General features: G+C 36.5%; 1 protein-coding gene across 1 annotated transcript in view; it reads right to left on the reverse strand.

The window, feature by feature from the left end:
* The window catches only part of SP1 (Sp1 transcription factor), a 68,778-nt gene that overhangs the window by 6,241 nt on the left and 40,486 nt on the right, over positions 1 to 22,051 (reverse strand). The window contains exon 4 of the mRNA XM_037844983.1: positions 814 to 982. Within this exon, the coding sequence (XP_037700911.1) occupies positions 814 to 982 (169 nt within the window). The remainder of the gene's footprint in view (positions 1 to 813; positions 983 to 22,051) is intronic.

A 22,051-nucleotide genomic window follows, 5' to 3' on the forward strand; every position in this document is an offset into this window, starting at 1 on the left:
TAGAAATCAAATATTTGAAAAGATGCCACAATTATTAGTGGTTTTATAAAACAGTCAAAAAACACACATGTAAAATGCAAAAACAAATTTGTGTTTACTTTAATAGCTTGCTGTTAATTAGGTCCTCAAAAGTATATGGAAGTTTTGTTTCTGAAAATCTTGGAGTGTGTTATTTAGGGGTTAGGTAATAGTATCTACATTCCTAAAAACTTCACATGAAGTATTTGTGTATCGTAACAAATTGCAGTAGTACCATTTTGATTAGTCTGAATGTTTGCAGATATTGAAATAAATCCTAAGTCAAAAAAAAAAAAAAATAGTAGTACTAATGAGAAAATTCATCAGATTCATCAGACCTTTGCTCTGCAGGATGCTTTAGATTCCCCGATAGAACTTTCTATCTGGAATCATCATTTTGGTCTGAAACAAGACTCTGAAAAACTGAAAAAAAAAAATCATTACAGTAGGAAATTTCTTTTTCTTTGCAAGGCTGTTTTGCAATAAGCAACTTTGTTAAAACCAGCTCAAAACAGACATTTGGAACAACCATTAGACTGGCCGACTCCACCTGATTTCCTTATTTCTAGGTGAAAGCAGGTACCTAATTAAGGCTCAGGGTCTTAAGAGTCAATGAAAGAACCAGAGTTGGAACCAAGATTCTATAATATAACCTATTTATCAAATGTTCCATTTCTGATCCCTCTGCAACATTGCTGAGTATTTTAAGTATTAAAAAAACTAATAGTCTTCCTCCTACCTCCAAACAAATTATTTCTTCCTTATATTCTTAAGATACTGGCTAGGTAAACTCACCTCCCTTCACTGTCTTTACAATAGGGGCAGGTGCATGCTTCCCGCCGAGTCCTCCGACCAGGTTGGGGTTGGGGATCTGGGCTGTTCTCTCCTTCCTCTGCGCCTGCTGTGTCATCATGCATTCCATCAGCACCAGCCCCATGGAGGCCAAGCTGAGCTCCATGATCACCTAAAATTATGAGAAAAAAGGGTCAAGGTAGGAAGGGAGGTCATTATAGCCTCGAGTTCCTCAGTGACATCTACATTCTTGGCACCATTTCCTCAAAATTTTGAAGCCACATTCACTATATTATTCATACCTGAAATCTCAAGAATCATATTTGAAAAATACAGCCAATCTCACCTATAATTATAAAGTGCAATTGTAATTTTTCACCTATCAGATTACCAAAATTAAAATTTTGATGATACACAGCATTGCCAAGGATATGGGGAAAGAGCCATTTTAATATAAAGCTGGTGATAAACTCATGCAACCTCTCAGAAGACCAATTTGGCAATATTATTAAAAATTTATATTGCTAAAAATTTAAATGCACATCGTCTTTGAACCAGCAATGTCCTATGATATACTCAGTAGTATACAAAGATGTGACAATAGTATTTTCTGATGCTTTGTAATAACAAAAAATTAGAAACAATCTAAACATACACTACTAAGAAACTAAATAAATTATGATGAATTTATACAATGGACTACTAAGAAACAGGTAAAAATTATATACTGTTATAAAAAGATATCAAAAAAAACTCATTCACTCCTAGGTATGTCCAGAGTTAAAGTGCTATGGAATCAACCAAGTGGAAATGACTAAAATAAGACTTCCAGTTATTGCAAATTAGAAACGACAAAACCTGATACAGCTTGAGGGGTGATGGTATAGGAAGAAATGCATCATTCTGCCTTCACAATATGAGCTAAATAGTGTCTAAATATCTAGCAGGGAAGAGTAAATATTATAGAATTTGACACAATGAAGAGAGGGAAGAGCTACATAACCCAGAAAAGTTTTGAGACTGGATGCTTTTTAGAATGCTAGAAAAAAGAAGACAATATCAAGCACATACTCTATCATATTACCTGATGGTGCTATTTGCTTTTAAAGATAAAATTTGTGTGAACTGACTCTAATTTCTGTCCTGATTAAATTAAAATTGATAAATGCTACAAAGCTCTACATCAGTGTTTTTCAAACTTTTTAAACTTGCAATTCCCAGTAAAAAATTTATTTGAAAGCTGCAGTAATCAAAACAGTGTGGTACTGGCACAAGAGCAGATCTATAGACCAATGGAATAAAACTGAGAGTCCAAAAATAAACCCAAGAATCTATGCCAAATGATTTTTTATAAGGGTGCAAAGTCCACTCAATTTGGAAAGAACAGTGTCTTCAAAAACAATGCTGGGAAAACTGGATATCCACATGTAAAAGAATGAAAGTGGATGCCTACCTCACACCATATACAAAATTTAACTCAAAAAGGATCAAAGACCTAAATATAAAACCCAAGACTGTAAAACTCCTAGAAGTATAGGGAAGCACCTTAAGGATCCTGTGTTAGACAATGTTTTCTTAGACTTTACACACAAAGTGCAAACAAAAGAAAAAATAGATAAATGGGACCTCATCAAAATTAAAAACCTTTGTGCAATGGAATTTTATCACAAAAGTAAAAAGATAACCTACTGAATGGGAGAAAATATTTGGAAACCACATATCTGATAAGGATTTAATATTCAGAATATATAAAGAAATCCTACAACTCAACAGGAGAAAGACAAATAACCCAATTTAAAAAATGGGCAAAAGACTTGAACAGACATTGCTCCAAAAAAGATATATATAGAAATGGCTAAAAAGCACATGAATAAATGCTCAACATTGCTAGCTATTGGGGAAATACAAATCAAAACAACAGTGAGGTATCATTTCACACCTACTAGAATGGCTACTACTTAAAAAAAAAACAAACAAAAAAAACCAGAAATCTACAGGTGTTGGAGAGGATGTGGAGAAATAGAACACTCATTCATTGTTGGTAGGAATGTAAAATGGCACAGCCACTGTGAAACAGAGTTTGGCAGTTCCTTAGGAAGCTAAGTATAGAATTATCAAATGACCCAGCAATCCCTCTACTATATATACCCAAAAGAAGTGAAGGTAGGAACTCAAACAGATATTTACACACCAATGTTCACAGGGGCATTATTCCCAATTGCCAACAGATGGAAGCAACCCAACTGTCAACCAATGAATGGATAAACAAAATGTGATATATACATACAATGGCATATTTATTCAGTTGTAAAAAGGAATGAAGTCCTTATACATGTGACAACATGGATAAACCTTAAAGACATTATGTTGACTGAAGTAAGCCAGATCCAAAAGGACAATTTTGTGTAATCTCACTTATATGAAATAATTAGAATAAGCAAACTCATAAAGTTAGAATCTAGAATATACGTTACCGGGGGTAGAGAATAGGGAGTTAATGCTTATTTGTACAGAATTTGTATTTAGGATGACTGTAAAGTTTTGGAAATGGATGGTGGTGATGGCAGCACAATGTTTTGAGTGTAATTAACAGCACTGAATCATATCATGAATGTGGTTAAAAGGGGAAATTTTAGGTTGTATATATGTTACTAGAATAAAAATTAAAAGATAAAACAGGACTAACAGTGACCCCTATTGTAGTGACTATAGTTGATAGTACAAGTATAAAAATGTTCTTTCATGAATTAAAACAAATGTACCACACTAATGCAAGGTGTTAATAATAAGGTGGTATATATGGGGGAAAATACACCTATTGTAAACTATGGACTACAGTTAATAACACATTTTTACTATTCTTACATCAATTGTAACAAAGGTACCACACTAATATAAAGTGTCAACAGGAAGGTATATGGGAATGTATTTTTTTATTTTTTACATGATTTTTCTGTGAACCTATAACTTCTATAATAAAAACTTAGAGAAAAACTCTGCAGTTACAGGCATTAATAAACTTTGTAATTATGGAAAAAGAATGGATCAACCTAAATATTAGAGCTAAAATATTAAAACTTTAAAAGAAAACAGGAAAATATCTTCAAAATCTTGTATTAGACAAAAGATTCTCAGACTTTACACTAAAAGCATGAGCAACAAATGAAAACATAGATAAACTGAACTTCAAAATTAAAAGCTTTTGTACATCGAAGGACATTATCAAGAAAGTAAAAAAGACAATCTACAGAATGAGAGAAAATATTTGGAAACCATATATCTCATAAGGGTTTAAAATCCAGAATATATAAAGAACTCCTGCAACTCAACAAAAAGACAACAACCCAATTTAAAAAATGGACATATGACTTAAATAGACATTTCTCCAAAGATACGCAAATGGCCAATAAGCATCTGAAAAGATGTTCCACATTATTAGCCATTAGGGAAATGCAAATCAAAACCACAACGACATACCACTCCACACCCAGTAGAATGGCTATTATTTAAAAAACGGAAAATAAGAACTGGCAAGGATGCAGAAAAACAGGAACCCCTGTACCTCGCTGGAGGAAATATAAAATGGTGCAGCAGCTGTGGAAAAGAGTTTGCTGGTTTCTCAGAAACTGAAACATAAAACTACCATTATGACCCGGCAATCTCACTTCTAGGTATATCAACCCAAAAGAATTGAAAGTAGGGACACAAAACAGATACTTGTATATCAATGCTCACAGCAGCAATATTCACTCACAATAACCAAAAGGTAAAAGCAACCCAAGTGTCCATCAGCAGATGAATGGATGAATGAAATGTGATATATATGCATACAATGGATTATTATTCAACTGTAAAAGGGGATGACTTTCTGAAACATGATATAACATGGATGAACCTTCAAGGCATCATGCTGACTGAAACAAGCCATACACAAAAAGATATTGTATCATTCCACTCAAGTGAAATTATGAGAATATGCAAATTCTTAGAGACAGAAAGTAGAGTACAGGTTAAAGGGGGTGGGATAGGAAGTTATTGCTTAAGAGTACAGTTTCTGTTTGGGGTGATCGAAAAGTTTAGGTAATAGATGGTGGTGATGGTAGCCAACACTGTGAATGTAACTGATGCCACTGAATTGTACACTCGAATGTGGTTAAATTTTAAGTTGTGTATTTGTTACCACAATAAAAATAAAAATTAAAAAACATTTGACATTGTAACCTGACACATACACACACGCATACACAACTAAAACAGAATTTTTACAAATAATACTTACTAAATATAAGCAATATATTCTGAAATCTTAGACCCGATCTAAATTTTTTTCTTAATGCTGGTCATGACTCTGCGTATTGATTTCTGGAACCCCTAATGGGTCATATCCAACATTTGAAAAACACTGCCTTAGGTCAATGGACAAAGGTAAGGTTTTAAAGGAATAGATAACATTCTTCTCAAGTTTTCAAAAACATCTATCTGTGGCCCTCTCTCTCTACCTAAGCCAACTTGAAAGGTGAAATCACTGCCCTCCCCTCTACGTGGGATCAGACACCCAGGGGAGTGAATCTCCCTGGCAACGTGGAATATGATTCCTGGGGAGGAATGTAGACCCGGCATCGTGGGATGGAGAACATCTTCTTGACAAAAAGGGGGATGTGAAAGGAAATGAAATAAGCTTCAGTGGCAGAGAGATTCCAAAAGGAGCCGAGAATTCACTCTGGTAGGCACTCTTACGCACAATTTAGACAACACTTTTTAGGTTCTAATGAATTGGGATAGCTGGTGGTAGATACCTGAAACTATCAAACTACAACCCAGAACCCATGAATCTTGAAGATGATTGTATAAAAATGCAGCTTATGAGGGATGACAATGGGATTGGGAAAGCCATAAGGATCACACTCCCCTTTGTCTAGTTTATGGATGGATGAATAGAAAAATAGGGGAAGGAAACAAACAAACAGACAAAGGCACTCAGTGTTCTTTTTTACTTTAATTGCTCTTTTTCACTTTAATTATTATTCTTGTTATTTGTGTGTGTGTGCTAATGAAGGTGTCAGGGATTGATTTAGGTGATGAATGTACAACTATGTAATGGTATTGTGAACAATCGAATGTACGATTTGTTTTGTATGACTGCATGGTATGTGAATATATCTCAATAAAATGAAGATTTAAAAAAAAACACCTATCAATAAGCACCTTGTAAACAAGTTAATGACTCTATCCTTTTTTAAGATTTCTAAAAATTGAGGATAAAGAATTGGCCTGCTTTATTTTATCTATTTTATAAAGAAGGAAACTAAGTAATGGGGTAGGTCAGGGTTAACATCTAGAAATCTAGCCTCTTAGATTTACTTCTGTACCTAATCCATACTTTTCCGCTCATCAACATAATTTTGAGTTACTATGCCTGACATTAAAAACTTCTCGTGCTTTCCTTCTCATTCTACTACTTCTAAAGGGCAGCCTATGGCATTAAAATAAATTTAAATGTTTTGAGATTTTCATGATATAGTGGAGAAAAACTGGGAAGAAGTACTGGAGCACAAGGTTAAGAACAGGTTGTGGAGTAAGACAGACTTAGATACAAGTCCTTGCACCGCCATTTGATTAGCTGATAGTAGGCAAGTAACAACTTCTCTAGTTATCAGTTTCTCCATCAGTGAAACTGGGATAAAATATTATTGACATAATACATTTTTTGTGAAAAACAAATGAAATAACATATGTAAGGTGCTTACCATAGTGCCTGTCATACAGCAAAAATTCAACACACTGTCGCTAATATTATTAGGAAAATATCTTGAGGAGTGGCACAACCACGAGGAAAAGATATTTGTTTAATCAATCCCCTAAAAATCTATACTTGTTACTGAATGGAAATTCCTCCAGTGGGAATTTATCCTTGAAAATAAGCCCATTTAGTTCAGCAGTTAAGGCAGGATACTAGATAGTACTACCAGTGGATACCTATCAAAAGATTCCTTTGGAAAAGAAATTTATGAGATCGTAGATCCTGCTATCTATTGTCTTTAGAAACAAGACAAGACAAAACTGCAGCACATATAAGCAAACTAACACCTTTCAGTTATTGCCCAAGCTAACCTAATTCCATTAAATCTTGAGAAACAATTAATTACTCCCCAGAATTCTCCCCTGTCCCATCTTTTACTTACTCAACTGGGTAATTTAGAGGTAAACTTTTCTACACTTTATTGAAATATAAGAATGAGATTTAGGACATGTCATGATTCAGTAAAGAAGAAACAAAGAATTTGATAGTAATTTAAGGACTCTAAAACCTCATCTCCAATCCTCTTCCAAATTTTCACCCTACCTTGGTTTCAAAGAATTTTTTTTTTAATATGAAAACTGAGAATGGGGTTAGATACAATGAACAATTTCAAATTTCATTTAACAAAAGAAGAGGAATGAAACACCAACAAAGCACTGACATCAGACCAAAATCTGTTTCTAGACCTTTTTAATAGCAGTTTTTAGGAAAAGAAGTTTTATTTAAAAATGTGGCACTGGTTAAGCAACGAAAAAAATTAAAGCTTTTTCATTCCAAGATGAAAGTAACTAGTAAAACAGTCCAGTGTTGCCTCTAGCATCAGTTTCTGAAAGAGCTAGAGCAGATACATTTTCTTTTTCTTCTTTTTTTTGGTTTCCTCAAAGTGACCAAGTATGCTTTGTCACAAACTTTTAACAAGATCACCGTGATAAGTTAAACTCCCTGTTCTCCTCCAAGAAAAAACTTGAGTATTACTAAACCAAGATGAAATAAGAACTTCTTTTGTAATTTTAAAAGGCTGGTTCTTATGCACTTCTAAAGATACTCCAAGGCTAGGACTTTTCTTCACTTTTTTTTCTACACCCTGGAATGGTTTGGGGAACCATTCTTTAACTTTAATTCAGTAAGTATTAATATTGTAAAGCTGACTCTGAAACTATACCTACATTAAGTGCACACTGGATTTTCTGAACATGTTTCATTTTGTTTGTTTTCTTTTGTTCTTTGAACATGTTTCATTTTACACAAAATAGATTTAATCCAAAGAAGTGTATCTCAGACCATAAAGTGTTTTTGTGCTCAGCCGTGGTGAAACAGAATACTGGTAACATATCAGTTATGCCTGAGGAACATTCGGTATTCAGAATACAGTCTCAAATCACTAAATTTAAAAAGTCTCTCTGTCTGGCATCTAATGCTGCTAAACATTCTATAATGCACAGGACAGCCCACCCCTCCCCACAAACAAAGAATTATCCAGTCCAAAATGTCAACAGTGCCGAGGTTGAGAAACTTTGGCTTAGACAAATATATACAGCCACTACTACAAGCAAAATAATGTCTCCATTATCCCCCAAAAGCTCCCTAACACTTCAATGCAGTCAAAGTTTCGTTTTTATATCAATATGAACAAATGGTTTGAAATATATTTGATGCTTCTAATCCATTGTGGTTATTATCCTTACTGATGGTCAAACTGTCCACATTTTGGAAATAGACGTATTCAAGTAGGCTTCTGAGTCTTTCTGACACACCTCTGTAGTCTTCCTTACTTTCTAGCATGAAAGATAGTCCTTGTATATTATTTTTCTGCTCCAAACCTAAAACCGCTGTTTCTTCAAGTATTTCTAGTTTCTTTTCATGGGAAACAGCACTTAAAACAACATACTTTGAATCTCCTGTCATTTTGGTTATTTAAAGCTGCAGTAGATTCCAAAAAAAGGGATAGTGTGAACATGATTCCCTAAATTCTGTCATGTTAGTATTAAACTGTCTGTGGACTTTATATTTGAAGGTCTTTTGGTCTGAATATAAAATTTACAGCTCATGTTTTATTCCTCTGATTCTCTTAAATCTTAATCGTCTTCTGGCACGAAACATGCTGTCAAAAAATCTGTTGAGAATTCATTTTCCTTTGCTTTATAAGTGATTAGGTCCTTGTTAGCTAGGATGCCCAAATGATCTTTTTTTCATTAAAGTCCACTAGGTGGTGCGTGAGTTTTACTGGAATAATCTGTGTTGGCCATTCTGGGTTGATTTCCCCAATACACTTGGTAAAATTTTCTCTGTTCTACGGCTTTAGTTTCTTCCTTGAGGATTTTGTTCATATGAATGCAGGTTCTTCTATGCCTGAAGTATACATCATTTTCTCTCAATCCTTTTATCTCTTCTTCCATTCCTTTAATTTTAAAAGCATCCCTCTTTTCTACTACATATAAAAAAATTATATTCTTTTACTTTTTTGGTCTTTTTATTTTATTGAGGCATTAGCTGCTGAACTTATTAATTTACTCATATTCCTTTAAGTTTCATTTTATTCCTGAAAAAATGTTGTATTTATTTCTAATTTCCCAAGGTCTGTCATTTCTCTCAAATTCTCTTCACTAATCTCCTCATTTTTCAGTTTTTCTAACTTAAATTTATACTTTTCTTTAATAACTTCTATAGCTTCCTGTTGGGGACTGAATCATGTCTCCCCAAAAGGCATGTTCAGGTCCCAATGCCTGGTCCTATGGATGTGAACCCATTTGTAGACAGGACCTCTAAATATGTTATTAGTTAAGGTGTGCCAAAACAATGTGGGTGGGCCTTAATCTAATATGACCAAAGTCCTTATAAACAAAGCAAATTGGACACAGAAAAAGAAGTCTAGAAAAAGAAGTCTCAGAAAGAGCAAGAAACCGGAAGTCAATAGAACCTAGAGGAGAAAGAAAAAAGACATTGCCGTGTGCACTGCCACGTGACAGAAAAAGCCAAGGATCAAAGATCACAGAAAAAGCCAAGGACCAAAGATCACCGACAGCCAGACCCAGAATGTCACAGTAGTCATTTCCTTTTGCTCCAGAATGCAAACCCTTGCTCATTTATTAGTAACTTATACTCTGTACAAATCCATATAACTTGTTCTACAATTACTTCTTCCATACTGTTTCCCCTAATTACAGTTATAGAATTATTATAGCATATATATACACATATGTATATATGTATGATCATTTAAAAGTCTTAACTATACACAAACTTCAGCAAATATGTCTCCTCAAAAATATACAGGGTTTATCCCTATAGTGCCCTATACCACAAGAATGTTTTAAGAGCAGAGTGTAGAAATGTTTATTAATTATTTACTGCCTGTTATTCCTAAGTACGACAATAAGTTCTGAAGATTCAAAGATACAGTTCTTGCTGTTTAAGAAATAATAGTTTACCAGAGAAGACAGAAACAATTAATTTCAATATGGGATAAATGTTTAGTAAAAGACAATCAAAGGATGTTCTAGTTACTTGTTGAAAAGGGTAATTTTCAAAGAAGGCTTCCTAGAGAGCTGACACTTAGATCAAACTTTAAAAGAATGAATAGGGGTTAGCCAGGTTAAGAGTGGCAGAAGGGAAATAGATTTCAGGCATAGAGAATATTATGAGTACAGTAAAGGAATGTAGTGGAATAAAGAAAGACATGGTGTATGGGGATGGAGGTGGGGTCGAGGAAGAAGATGGAGGTGGAGAGAAGAACTTCAAAACAGATATTAGATGCCAAGACATTAATAAAGTGACAAAGATTTTTAAAAGTGATGGTGGAGAGGAGAAATGAGTATTTTCCTACAACTCCCAACAGCATGAGTACGCAAAAGCACATATCAGGGAAACAGCAGAGTATTTTGGCAAAGATCAAGTCTTTAAGATATGATTAATCTTTGACCCATCAAATATACTTCTAGGAATAAGGGCACATGCCAGATACTGTATTAGTTTCTGTGGGTAATTCAGATGGATATAATCCTGGCCATTATGAAGCTGGGAAGATAAAAAATGAAACAAAGCAAGTATAACATTTGTCCTATAGTTTAAAATAAATCACTGGTAAAATCCTCTGATAAAAGAAGTAAAAGAATTGGGTGGGACCATTACAATAATCATTTCCTTGTTAGGCTGTGCTCTAAGATTCCATTCTGAGTTTACAAATTTTAGATAGTCCATATCCGTGAGGGTGTTTGCCTGTTTCTGACGTACTTCACTCAAAATGCTGTCTACAGGATCTATTCACCTCCTTGCCTGTCTCACAACTTCACTCCTTCTTGTAGTTGCTCAATATTCCATTGCATGCATACACCACAGTTCACCAATCTGTTCCTCAGCCAGTGCACCCTTAGGCCACCTCCACCCACTGCAAATCATGAATACTACCTCCATAAACACCAATGTGCAAATGTCCATTCATGTCTCTGCTCTCAGATCTTCCAAGTATATACCCCATAATGAGGTTGCAGGACCTTATGGCACCCCCATATTTAGCTTCTTGTGGAACCACCACAGTGACCTCCAGAAAGGCTACACTATTCTGCCTCCTTATCAATAGTAAATAGGTACATCTCTCTCTCCATGTGTTCTCCAGCACTTTTACCCCTATTTATATTTTTTCCTATAATTTTATAGAGATATATTCATGTAACATACAATTACCCTGGAAGGGTTTTAATCGAGTTCTTATGATTGACTTTTGGACCACTCATACCCATCAACTGATATTTTAAAATTACTGAGCATCACTGATGCCTAAAATTAATAAGGGCCACTGCATATACACTGTAATGGTACAGGTGGACAAACCTAGGTCTCACCACTTACTAGCTGAGTGAAGCTGAGTAAGTTACTTAACCTCTCTGAGCTTCAGTTTCCTCATCAGCAAAAAGGATATAATTATATTAGATTAAGTGATAAATAAATATAAAGCACACTGAGCACTGTTCCTGGCACGTAGGAGATACTCAATAAATCATTAGGAAAATGAGAAAAGGTCAAAATAAGACTTCAAGTGTTTTTTTTTTTCTTCACTCTATACATGTACCTTTACTACTCACAGTATGTAATTTTAAATTTATCTAGGGGAGCTTTTTGTAACATCAAATTCAATTGCTAACATCTCTAAACTAGTAGTAATAAAGAATATTGTAAAAAATTCAAAGTAATCTACCATTTTGTTTCTCATCATTGAATTTACCACTGAAAAAGGATAACCATATGAGAGCCTTCAAATTATATTCAATCCCCATTAAAAATTGCTTGGTGTTCTAACAGGAAGATACAAATCAAGACCACAATGAGATTTCATCTCATACCAATAAGAATGGCTGCCATAGGCTGTCAGTGAGAAGGACACCTCTTGGAAGATGAAGATACCCACTGAGGTTGCCTTTCTCTTAGGCAGAGGGAAAAGGCAGCGAATCACAACTTGCCAAATGTGAAAAGGGAGTAATTCTGCTATTTCCCTTTGTTCAGCCACCACGTTAAGGCCTGAATGACCTTTATGGAGCACCCAATCTCAGGAAGTTTCACCAGACAGCACTAGAGACACTATTCTCAAAAAATTTTTCATCTAGAAAAATAAAGGTACCCCTTTGGCAAAAGTGAATGAAACAGAGGCGGGGCAAGATGGCGGAGTGGTGAGGAGCAGAATTTCGTCTCTCCCCTAGAGCAGCTGGCAATTACCCAAGAACTATATGAAATAGTGTTTTCGGGGTCTCCAGTAACCAGTCACACATTGGACACAAGTTTGAAATTGGAGGAAAAGCTGATATCGCAGCAAACATTGCTTCAGTCAGCCACGCCCCCAACAGGATCAGAGTCACCAGGAGAACTAAAGGCTCCACACCTCCTTACACTGGTGGGGGAGCTGCGGGCTGGCCAGCGCCACCTGCTGGACAGGAGAGGAAAAGCACCAACTCTAAAGGCCTCATAGGAGGGTCTCATTCTCAGGAAAACTCCATACCCTCCCACTGAGACCTGGGCCTCACTAGACTGGGAAAATCTGACTAGGGTCGACCATATCTGAGGAGACCCACTAACAAAAAGGTTACATAGAGGCAGAGCAAGAAACAGAAAAAACAAGAGGGGAAAAATTCTGATCAACTAAATAGAACCTAAGTTAGAGGTCTAGAATAAGCTGAACTGAATAACAGAGGCCAGAAAACAAAGCCAACCAACAAGAAAACCACTAGGTAAAAGACAGAAAACAAGCTCCAAAATAAACTAATCAAGAGAATCAGATGCCTAGACAACTTAACATAACAAGCCATACCAGGAAACACGAAAACATGGACCAGCCAAAGGAACAAACTAATAGCTCAGCTGAGACACAGGAGTGGAGGCAACTAATGCTAATTAAATTTGATGAAATGAAGGAACATATAGCAAAAGAGCTGAAGGATATAAAGAAGACACTGGCTGACCGTAAAGAAGAATTTATAAACTTAAAAAAACAAACGGCAGAACTCATGGGAATGAAGGCCACAATGGAGGAGATGAAAAACACAATGAAGGGACACAACAGTAGATTTGAACAGGCAGAAGAAAGGATCAGTGAACTGGAAGACAGGTCATTCGAATTCATACACACAAAAGAACAGATGGTGAAAAAAATGGAAAAATATGAGCAGGGTCTTAGGGAGCTGAGTGACTACATGAAACGCACAAATATACGTGTTATGGGTATCCCAGAAGGAGAAGAGAGGGGAAAAGGGGGAGAAAGAGTAATAGAAGACATAGTCACTGAAAATTTCCCAACTCTTATAAAAGACAGAAAATTAGAGATTCAAGAAGTACAACGTACCCCAAATAGAATAGATCCCAATAGACCTACTCCAAGACACTTACTGGTCAGATTGTCCAATGTCAAAGACAAAGAGAGGATTCTGAAAGCAGCAAGAGAAAAGCAATCCATCACATACAAGGGAAAGTCAATAAGACTATGTACAGATTTCTCTGCAGAAACCATGGAGGCAAGAAGACAGTGGCATGATATATTTAAGATACTGAAAGAGAAAAACTGCCAACCAAGAATTCTATACCCAGCAAAACTTTCCTTCAAAAATGAGGGAGAGATTAAAACATTTTCAGACAAACAGACACTGAGAGAGTTTGTGAATAAGAGACCAGCACTACAAGAAATACTAAAGGGGGCGCTACAGGCTGATAGGAAAAGACAGGAGAGAGAGAGTTGGAGAAGAGTGCAGAAATGAAGATTATCAGGAAAGGTAAAAGGAGAGGAAAAAATAAGATATGACATATAAATTCCAAAAAACAAAATGGTAGTAGAAAGTACTGCCCTTACAGTAATAACACTAAATGTAAATGGATTAAACTCCCCAATAAAAAGACACAGACTGGCAGAATGGATTAAAAAACAGGACCCATCTATATGCTGTCTACAAGAAACTCACTTTAGACACAAGGACAAACATAGACTGAAAGTGAAAGGTTGGAAAAAGATATTTCATGCAAACAACAACCAGAAAAAAGCGGGAGTAGCTATATTAATATCAGACAAGTTAGACTTCAAAAGCGAAACAGTTAAAAGAGACAAAGAAGGACACTATATATTAATAAAAGGGTCAATTCATCAAGAAAACATAACAGTCATAAATATTTATGCACCAAACCAGAATGCCCCAAAATTCATGAGGCAAACACTGCGATCACTGAAAGGAGAAATAGATACCTCTACAATAATAGTTGGAGACTTCAATACACCACTCTCATCAATGGATAGAACATCTAGACAGAGGATCACTAAAGAAACAGAGATGTTGAATTGTATGATAAATGAACTAGACTTGACAGACATTTATAGAACACTACATCCAACAACAGCAGAATACACTTTTTTCTCAAGTGCTCATGGAACATTCTCTAGGATAGACCACATGTCGGGTCACAAAGCAAGTCTCAACAAATTTAAAAATATTGATATTATACAAAACACTTTCTCAGACCACAATGGAATGAAGTTGGAAATAAATAAAAGGCAGAAGGTCATAAAATTCACAAACATATGGAGGCTAAACAACACCCTCTTAGAAGACCAGTGGGTAAAGGAAGAAATTACAAGAGAAATTAGTAAATACCTCGAGGCAAATGACAATGAAAACACAACTTATCAAAACTTATGGGATGCAGTAAAGGCGGTGCTGAGAGGGAAATTTATTGCCCTAAATGCCTATATTAAAAGAGAAGAGAGAGCAAAAATTGAAGAGTTAACTGCTCACCTGGAGGAATTAGAGAAAGAACAGCAAACTAACCCCAAAGCAAGCAGAAGGAAGAAATTGTTAACAAAGATTAGAGCAGAAATAAATGCAACTGAGAACAGGAAAACAATAGAGAGAATCAACAAAATCAGAAGTTGGTTCTTTGAGAAAATCAATAAAATCGATGGACCACTGGCTAGGCTAAAAAAAAAAAGAGAGAGCAGATGCAAATAAATGCAATCAGAAATGGGAAAGGAAATATAACTACTGACCCTACAGAAATTAAGGAGATAATGAGAAGATACTATGAGCAACTATATGCTAATAAACTAGACAACTTAGATGAAATGGACAACTTCCTAGAAAAGCATAAACAACCAACATTAACTCAAGAAGAAATAGATGACCTGAACAAACCAATAACAAGTAAAGAGATTGAGTCAGTCATCAAAAAGCTCCCAAAAAGGAAAAGCCCAGGACCAGATGGTTTCACATGTGAATTCTACCAAGCATTCAAGAACGAATTAGTACCAATCCTGCTCAAACTCTTCAAAAAAATTGAAGAAGAGGGAAAGCTACCTAACTCTTTCTATGAAGCCATCATCACCCTAATACCAAAACCACGCAAAGATACTACAAAAAAAGAAAATTATAGACCAATTTCTTTAATGAATATAGACGCAAAAATCCTCAACAAAATACTCGCAAATCAAATCCAGCAGCACATTAAAAGAATTATACACCACGACCATGTGGGATTTATTCCAGGTATGCAAGGCTGGTTCAACACAAGAAAATCAATTAATGTAATACACCACATCAATAAATCAAAGCAGAAGAACCACATGATCATCTCGATTGATGCAGAAAAGGCATTTGACAAAATTCAACATCCTTTCCTGATGAAAACACTTCAAAGGATAGGAATAGAAGGGAACTTTTTCAATATGATAAAGGCAATATATGAAAAACCCACAGCTAACATCACACTCAATGGGGAGAGACTGAAAGCTTTTCCTCTAAGATCAGGAACAAGACAGGGATGCCCACTATCACCATTGCTATTCAACATTGTGCTGGAAGTTCTAGCTAGAGCAATTAGGCAAGAAAAAGAAATAAAAGGCATCCAAATTGGAGAGGAAGCAGTAAAACTTTCACTATTTGCAGGTGACATGATTCTATATGTAGGAAATCCAGAAAAATCTACAGCAAAGCTACTAGAACTAGTCAATGAATACAGCAAAGTAGCAGGCTACAAGATCAACACGCAAAAATCTGTAGTGTTCCTATACACAAGTAATGTGCAACAAGAGGAGGAAATCAAGAAAAAAATCCCATTTACAATAGCAACCAAAAGAATCAAGTATTTAGGAATAAACTTAACCAAGGACACAAAAGACCTTTACATAGAAAATGATAAGAAACTGCTAAAAGAAATTGAACAAGACCTGAAAAAATGGAAGAACATACCATGTTCATGGATTGGAAGACTAAATATAGTTAAGATGGCAATTTTACCTAAACTGATTTACAGATTCAATGCAATACCAATTCAAATCCCAACAACTTACTTTACAGAAATAGAAAAACCAATAACTAAATTTATTTGGAAGGGTAAGGTGCCCCGAATAGCGAAAAATGTCTTGAGAAAGAGGAGTGAAGTGGGAGGTCTCACACTACCTGACTTTGAAGCATATTACAAAGCTACAGTGCTCAAAACAGCATGGTACTGGCATAAGGACAGATACTGATCAATGGAATTGAATTGAGTGTTCAGAAGTAGACCCTCACATCTATGGACAACTGATCTTTGATAAGGCAGTGAAGCCAAAGCAACTGGGAAAGAGCAGCCTGTTCAATAAATGGTGTTTGGAGAACTGGATATCCATTTCCAAAAGAATGAAAGAGGATGTCCATCTCACACCTTATACCAAAATTAACTCAAAGTGGATCAAAGACCTAAACATTAGCACCAAGACCATAAAACTCTTAGAAGAAAATGTAGGGCAATATCTTAAAGATCTTGTGAAAGGAGGTGGTTTCTTAGACCTCACACCCAAGGCACGAGCAACCAAAGAACAAATAGACAAATGGGATCTCCTCAAAATTAAACACTTTTGTACATCAAAGGACTTTGTTAGAAAAGTAAAAAGGCAACCTACACAATGGGAGATGATATTTGGAAACCACATATCAGATAAGGGTTTAATATCCCGAATATATAAAGGAATCCTGCATCTCAATAACAGAAAGACAAACAATCCAATTAAAAAATGGGCAAAAGACATGAACAGACATTTTTCTGAAGAGGAAATACAAATGGCTCAAAAGCATATGAAAAAATGCTCAACTTCATTGGCTATTAAGGAAATGCAAATCAAAACCACAATGAGATATCATCTCACACCTACCAGAATGGCCATTATCCAAAAAAACAGAAAATGACAAGTGCTGGAGAGGATGTGGAGAAAGAGGCACACTTATTCATTGTTGGTGGGAATGCAGAATGGTGCAACCAGTCTGGAAGACAGTATGGAGGTTCCTCAGGAAGCTAAATATAGATTTGCCATATGACCCAGCTATTCCATTGCTGGGTATATACTCAGAGGAACTGAAACTTAAGACACAAACAGACATTTGTAAACCAATGTTTATTGCAGCATTATTCACAATTGCCAAGAGATGGAAACAGCCCAAATGTCCATCAAAGGACGAGTGGATAAACAAACTGTGGTATATACACATGATGGAATATTATGCAGCTGTAAGACAGAACAAAGACATGGATCATGTAATAATGTGGATGAACCTTGAGGACATTATGTTGAGTGAAGTTAGCCAGAAACAAAAGGACAGATTCTGTATGGTCTCACTAATATGAACAGACATTAATGAACAAACTTTGGGAGTTAAAAGCTGACAACACAGGCGACCAGGAGATAGAAAGAGGGCAGAGATCAGCCATTTGATGCTGAAGGACTACAGAATGTTTAGGATTGATTGCATAGATCCAGAAATACACAGGATAATACTGTGTGATCGTAGCACGGTATTGTAAGTACACTGAACAAAGATGTCTGTGAGTAAAGCTGAAAGAGGTGGGATAGGAGAATGTATGACACCAGAGGTAAAGATAGATGATAAAGACTGGGACTGTATAATGTGGCAAAAACTGGAGTGGCCAATGACTGTTACTAAATATACAAATATAAAAATGTTTTTGCATGTGGGAAAGCAAATGAATGTCAACCATGTAGAAATTTGAAAAAGGGATGGTATTCAGGAAAAAACATAATCAAAGCAAACTGGAGTCTATGGTCAACAGTAACATTGTAATATACCTCCATTAAATGTAACAAAGGCAATACGCCAATGCTAAATGTATATGAGAAGGGGATATAGGGGAGTAATATGGGATTCTTGGAAGTGGTGTTATTTGCTGTCCTTAGTAGTATATTGTATTGTATGACATGTTATTTTTCTTTTTATCATTTTTTCTTATTGCTAAAAAAAAAAAACAAAAAAACAAAAAAAACAATTTTTCTTGTAGTAATAAGTATGTTCAAATGCTGATTGTGGTGATAAGTGTACAACTTTATGATGATACCATGAACAACTGATTGTACACTGTGGATAAATGTATGGTATGTGAATATAACTCTATAAAATTGTAGGAAAATATATATATAGGAGTAAAAGTGTTGGAGAAAACATGGTGAGAGGGATGATGCCTCACCAATATGGACTAACTACAATGTGTAAACTCAGAATTGAATCTTAGAACATAGCCTAACGTGGACACAATAATTGTAATAGTCCCTAGATTGTAAGCTCTTACAGCAGTTAACTCTATCCCTGAAGTGTAAGGCCTATCTCTAAACTTTGAGATGCTGATCCCCTAGCATATGTTGTCACAAACATTGGGACTGGCGGTTTGATGTGCTGAGCCCTCGAGCATGGGACTTGCCCTTATGAAGCTCATTACCACAAAGGAGAGTCTAAACTTGTATGTAATGGTGCCTAAGAGTCTCCCCCTGAGTACCTCTTTGTTGCTCAGATGTGGCCCTCTCTCTTTCTAACTGAGCCATCTCGACAGGTGAACTCGCTGCCCTCCCGCCTACGTGGGACCCGACTCCCAGGGGTGTAAATCTCCCTGGCAACACAGAGTATGACTCCCGGGGATGAATGTGGACCCGGCATCGTGGGACTGAGAGTATCTTCTTGTCCAAAAGGGGGATGCAAAATGAGATGAAATAGTTTCAGTGGCTGAGAGATTCCAAATGGAGTCAAGAGGTCACTCTGGTGGACATTCTTATGCACTATATAGATAACACCTCTTAGGCTTTAATGTATTGGAATAGCTAGAAGTAAATACCTGAAACTACCAAACTCCAACCCAGCAGTCTGGACTCCTGAAGACAATTATATAATAATGTAGATTACAAGGGGTGACAGTGTGATTGTGAAGACCTTGTGGATCACACCCCCTTTGTCTAGTGTATGGATGAGTGGAGGAATGGGGATAAAAACTAAAGGACAAATGGGGTGGGATGGGGGGATGATTTGGGTGTTTTTTTTTCACTTTTATTTTTTATTCTTGTTCTGGTTCTTTCTGATGTAAGGAAAATGTTCAGAGACAGATTGTGGTGATGAACGCATAACTATGTTATCATACTGTGGACAGTGGATTATATATCATGGATGATTGTATGGTGTGTGAATGTATTTCAATAAAACTGAATTTAATTAAAAAAAAAAAGAAATTAACAAAAAAAAAGTGAATGAAACATAAATGGTCCCTGTATCAGAAGTTTGACATTTTACCAATAACATGTTTTTTAAAAAATAATTTATGTATTTTAAATGAACTATTTTTCAATAAAATATATAGTTGGAAATATTAAAAAGAAAAAAAGAATGGCTGCCATTAAACAAACAGTAAACTACAAATGCTGGTAAGGATTATAGGAATTGGAACTCTTATTCATTGATGGTGGGACTGTATAATGGTACAGCCACTCTGGAAGACAGTTTGATGGGTCCTCAAAAAATTAGATACCGAGTTACTCTATGATCCGGCAATTTCACTTTTCAGTATATATCCAGAAGAACTGAAATTAGTGACACAAACAGATATGTGCACTCCGATGTTCATAGCGGCATTGTTCACAATTGCCAAGAGATGGAAACAATCCATGTCCTTCAACAGATGAGTGGATAAACAAAATGTGGTATATACATATGTTGGAATACTATGGAGCAGTAAGAAGGAATAAGGTCATGAAATATATGACAACATGGATGAACCTTGAAGACATAATGCTGAGTGAAATAAGCCAGACACAAAAGGAAAGATATTGCATATTACCACTAATGTAAACTCCACGAAAAATGTAAAATAAGTGTCTTACTATATAGAATATAGGGGACCTAGAGACAGAAGCTACTGAAGGGGGAATGATAATCTTAGTATGTACAGTTACGATAATGAGGGTGAACTTAATGGTATGGGAATGGTCAGGTGTGACTGCTTCGTTAACGGGATTATAAATATCAGCGATGCATTGAAAGAGAACATGTTTGTAAATGGTTGTTTAAAGGCATGTAACCCACAGGGAAGCACCACAAACCTAAATAAGTGTTAGCATGATACATTTACAAGGTATGACAACAGAGTGGTATATGGAAAAACTCTCCAATATACATTAAAGACTATATTTAATAGGAATATCTTACCAACACTACAATAATACTAGGGATGAATAATTAGCAGTTGATAAGGGCTCTGGAACTGTATTATGATAATTGTTTAAAGTTGAGAGTGATGATGACTGTACAACTAAGTGAAGATAATGTAAGAAACTGACTGTTTCTCTTGGGATAGAATATATATTAAGTGAAATTAGGAACCCACTACTTAAATCAAGCCCTCGACTTGACACGTGCTCTTGTGAAACTTAGGGATGTAAATGGGAGGCTAAGCCCTCCTATAATTGTGCCTAAGAGACACCTCCAGAGAACCTCTCTGGTTGCTCAGATGTGGCCTTTCTCTCTCGAAGCCCAACTCGGCAAATAAATTCATTAACCTCCCCTCCACGAGGGACATGACTCCCAGGAATAAGCCTGGCCCTGGCAGTGAGGGATTAAAAATGCCTACTTGACCAAAAGGGGGAAAAAAGAAAGGCAACAAGCTGAGGTCACAGTGGCTGAGAGATCCCAAATAGAGTCAAGAGGCTATCCTGGAGGTTTCTCTTATGCAAGCTCCAGCTAGATATCCCAAATGGTCACAGTACGCCAAACCCTTACCAAAAGTAGTCCTCGACTACCTAGGTCCCTACCTGAGATTTATAAACGATTCACTCACTAAGTTCCATCTCTCAGAAACTTAAATCCATCAGTGTTCCTATGCCAGACAAGTTCTAAAACCCAGAGGCAAGAGACTCTTTAAGAACAACAATCAGATGCAGCCCCCTTTCCCATACTGTCAACACGCCCTTTCAATATGAACAAGTTAGGATGCTCACTGCCTAGACACCCCTAAAGACGGAGAAAGGGATTAAGTGAGAGGAAAGGGTAGCAACAAGCAAGATAAGATTTAACAAAGGTCTATGAGGGCTTTGTAGCTCCGGGAGGCGAGGGGTTCGATCAGCGATTGTGGGGCCAGGTCCGGGTGATTCTGAGATCTGAGCACCTGGGTTTTCCTGCTTTTCCCCGCAACCCTGGTAAAGACTCTTCCGTGCAGTCCTCCGCCGTGCCACGACCGTTGCATCGGGTTGAAGATCCAAATATTTGATGTTGGAAGAGATGAGTTTCGCCTCCGAAAGATCTCGCACGGGAGCTGAACCAGCTTTGGAGGGTTCTCTGAGAACTCACAGGATGGCACCCTGACCAGAGGAAACAGGAGAGGGAAAAGAAGAGATACTTGGGCTGAATCTTGAAACAGATGTATTTACCCAAAAGAATTGAAGGCAAAGACTTGGACAGTTACTCCTCCAGGAAAGTAGGTAAAAAGCCAGGAACTGCGTGGACTGGACACCACAGAGCAATCTGTCTTTGGGCATACTTCATACAACACTCATGAAAACGTGGAACTGCTGAGATCAGCGAAATCTGTAAGTTTTTGTGGCCAGGGGACCCGCGCCCCTCCCTGCCAGGCTCAGTCCCAGGGGAGGAGGGGCTGTCAGCTCCAGGAAGGAGAAGG

The sequence above is a fragment of the Choloepus didactylus genome, chromosome 8 (assembly GCF_015220235.1).
Source record: "Choloepus didactylus isolate mChoDid1 chromosome 8, mChoDid1.pri, whole genome shotgun sequence".
Classification (NCBI taxonomy): Eukaryota; Metazoa; Chordata; class Mammalia; order Pilosa; family Megalonychidae; genus Choloepus; species Choloepus didactylus.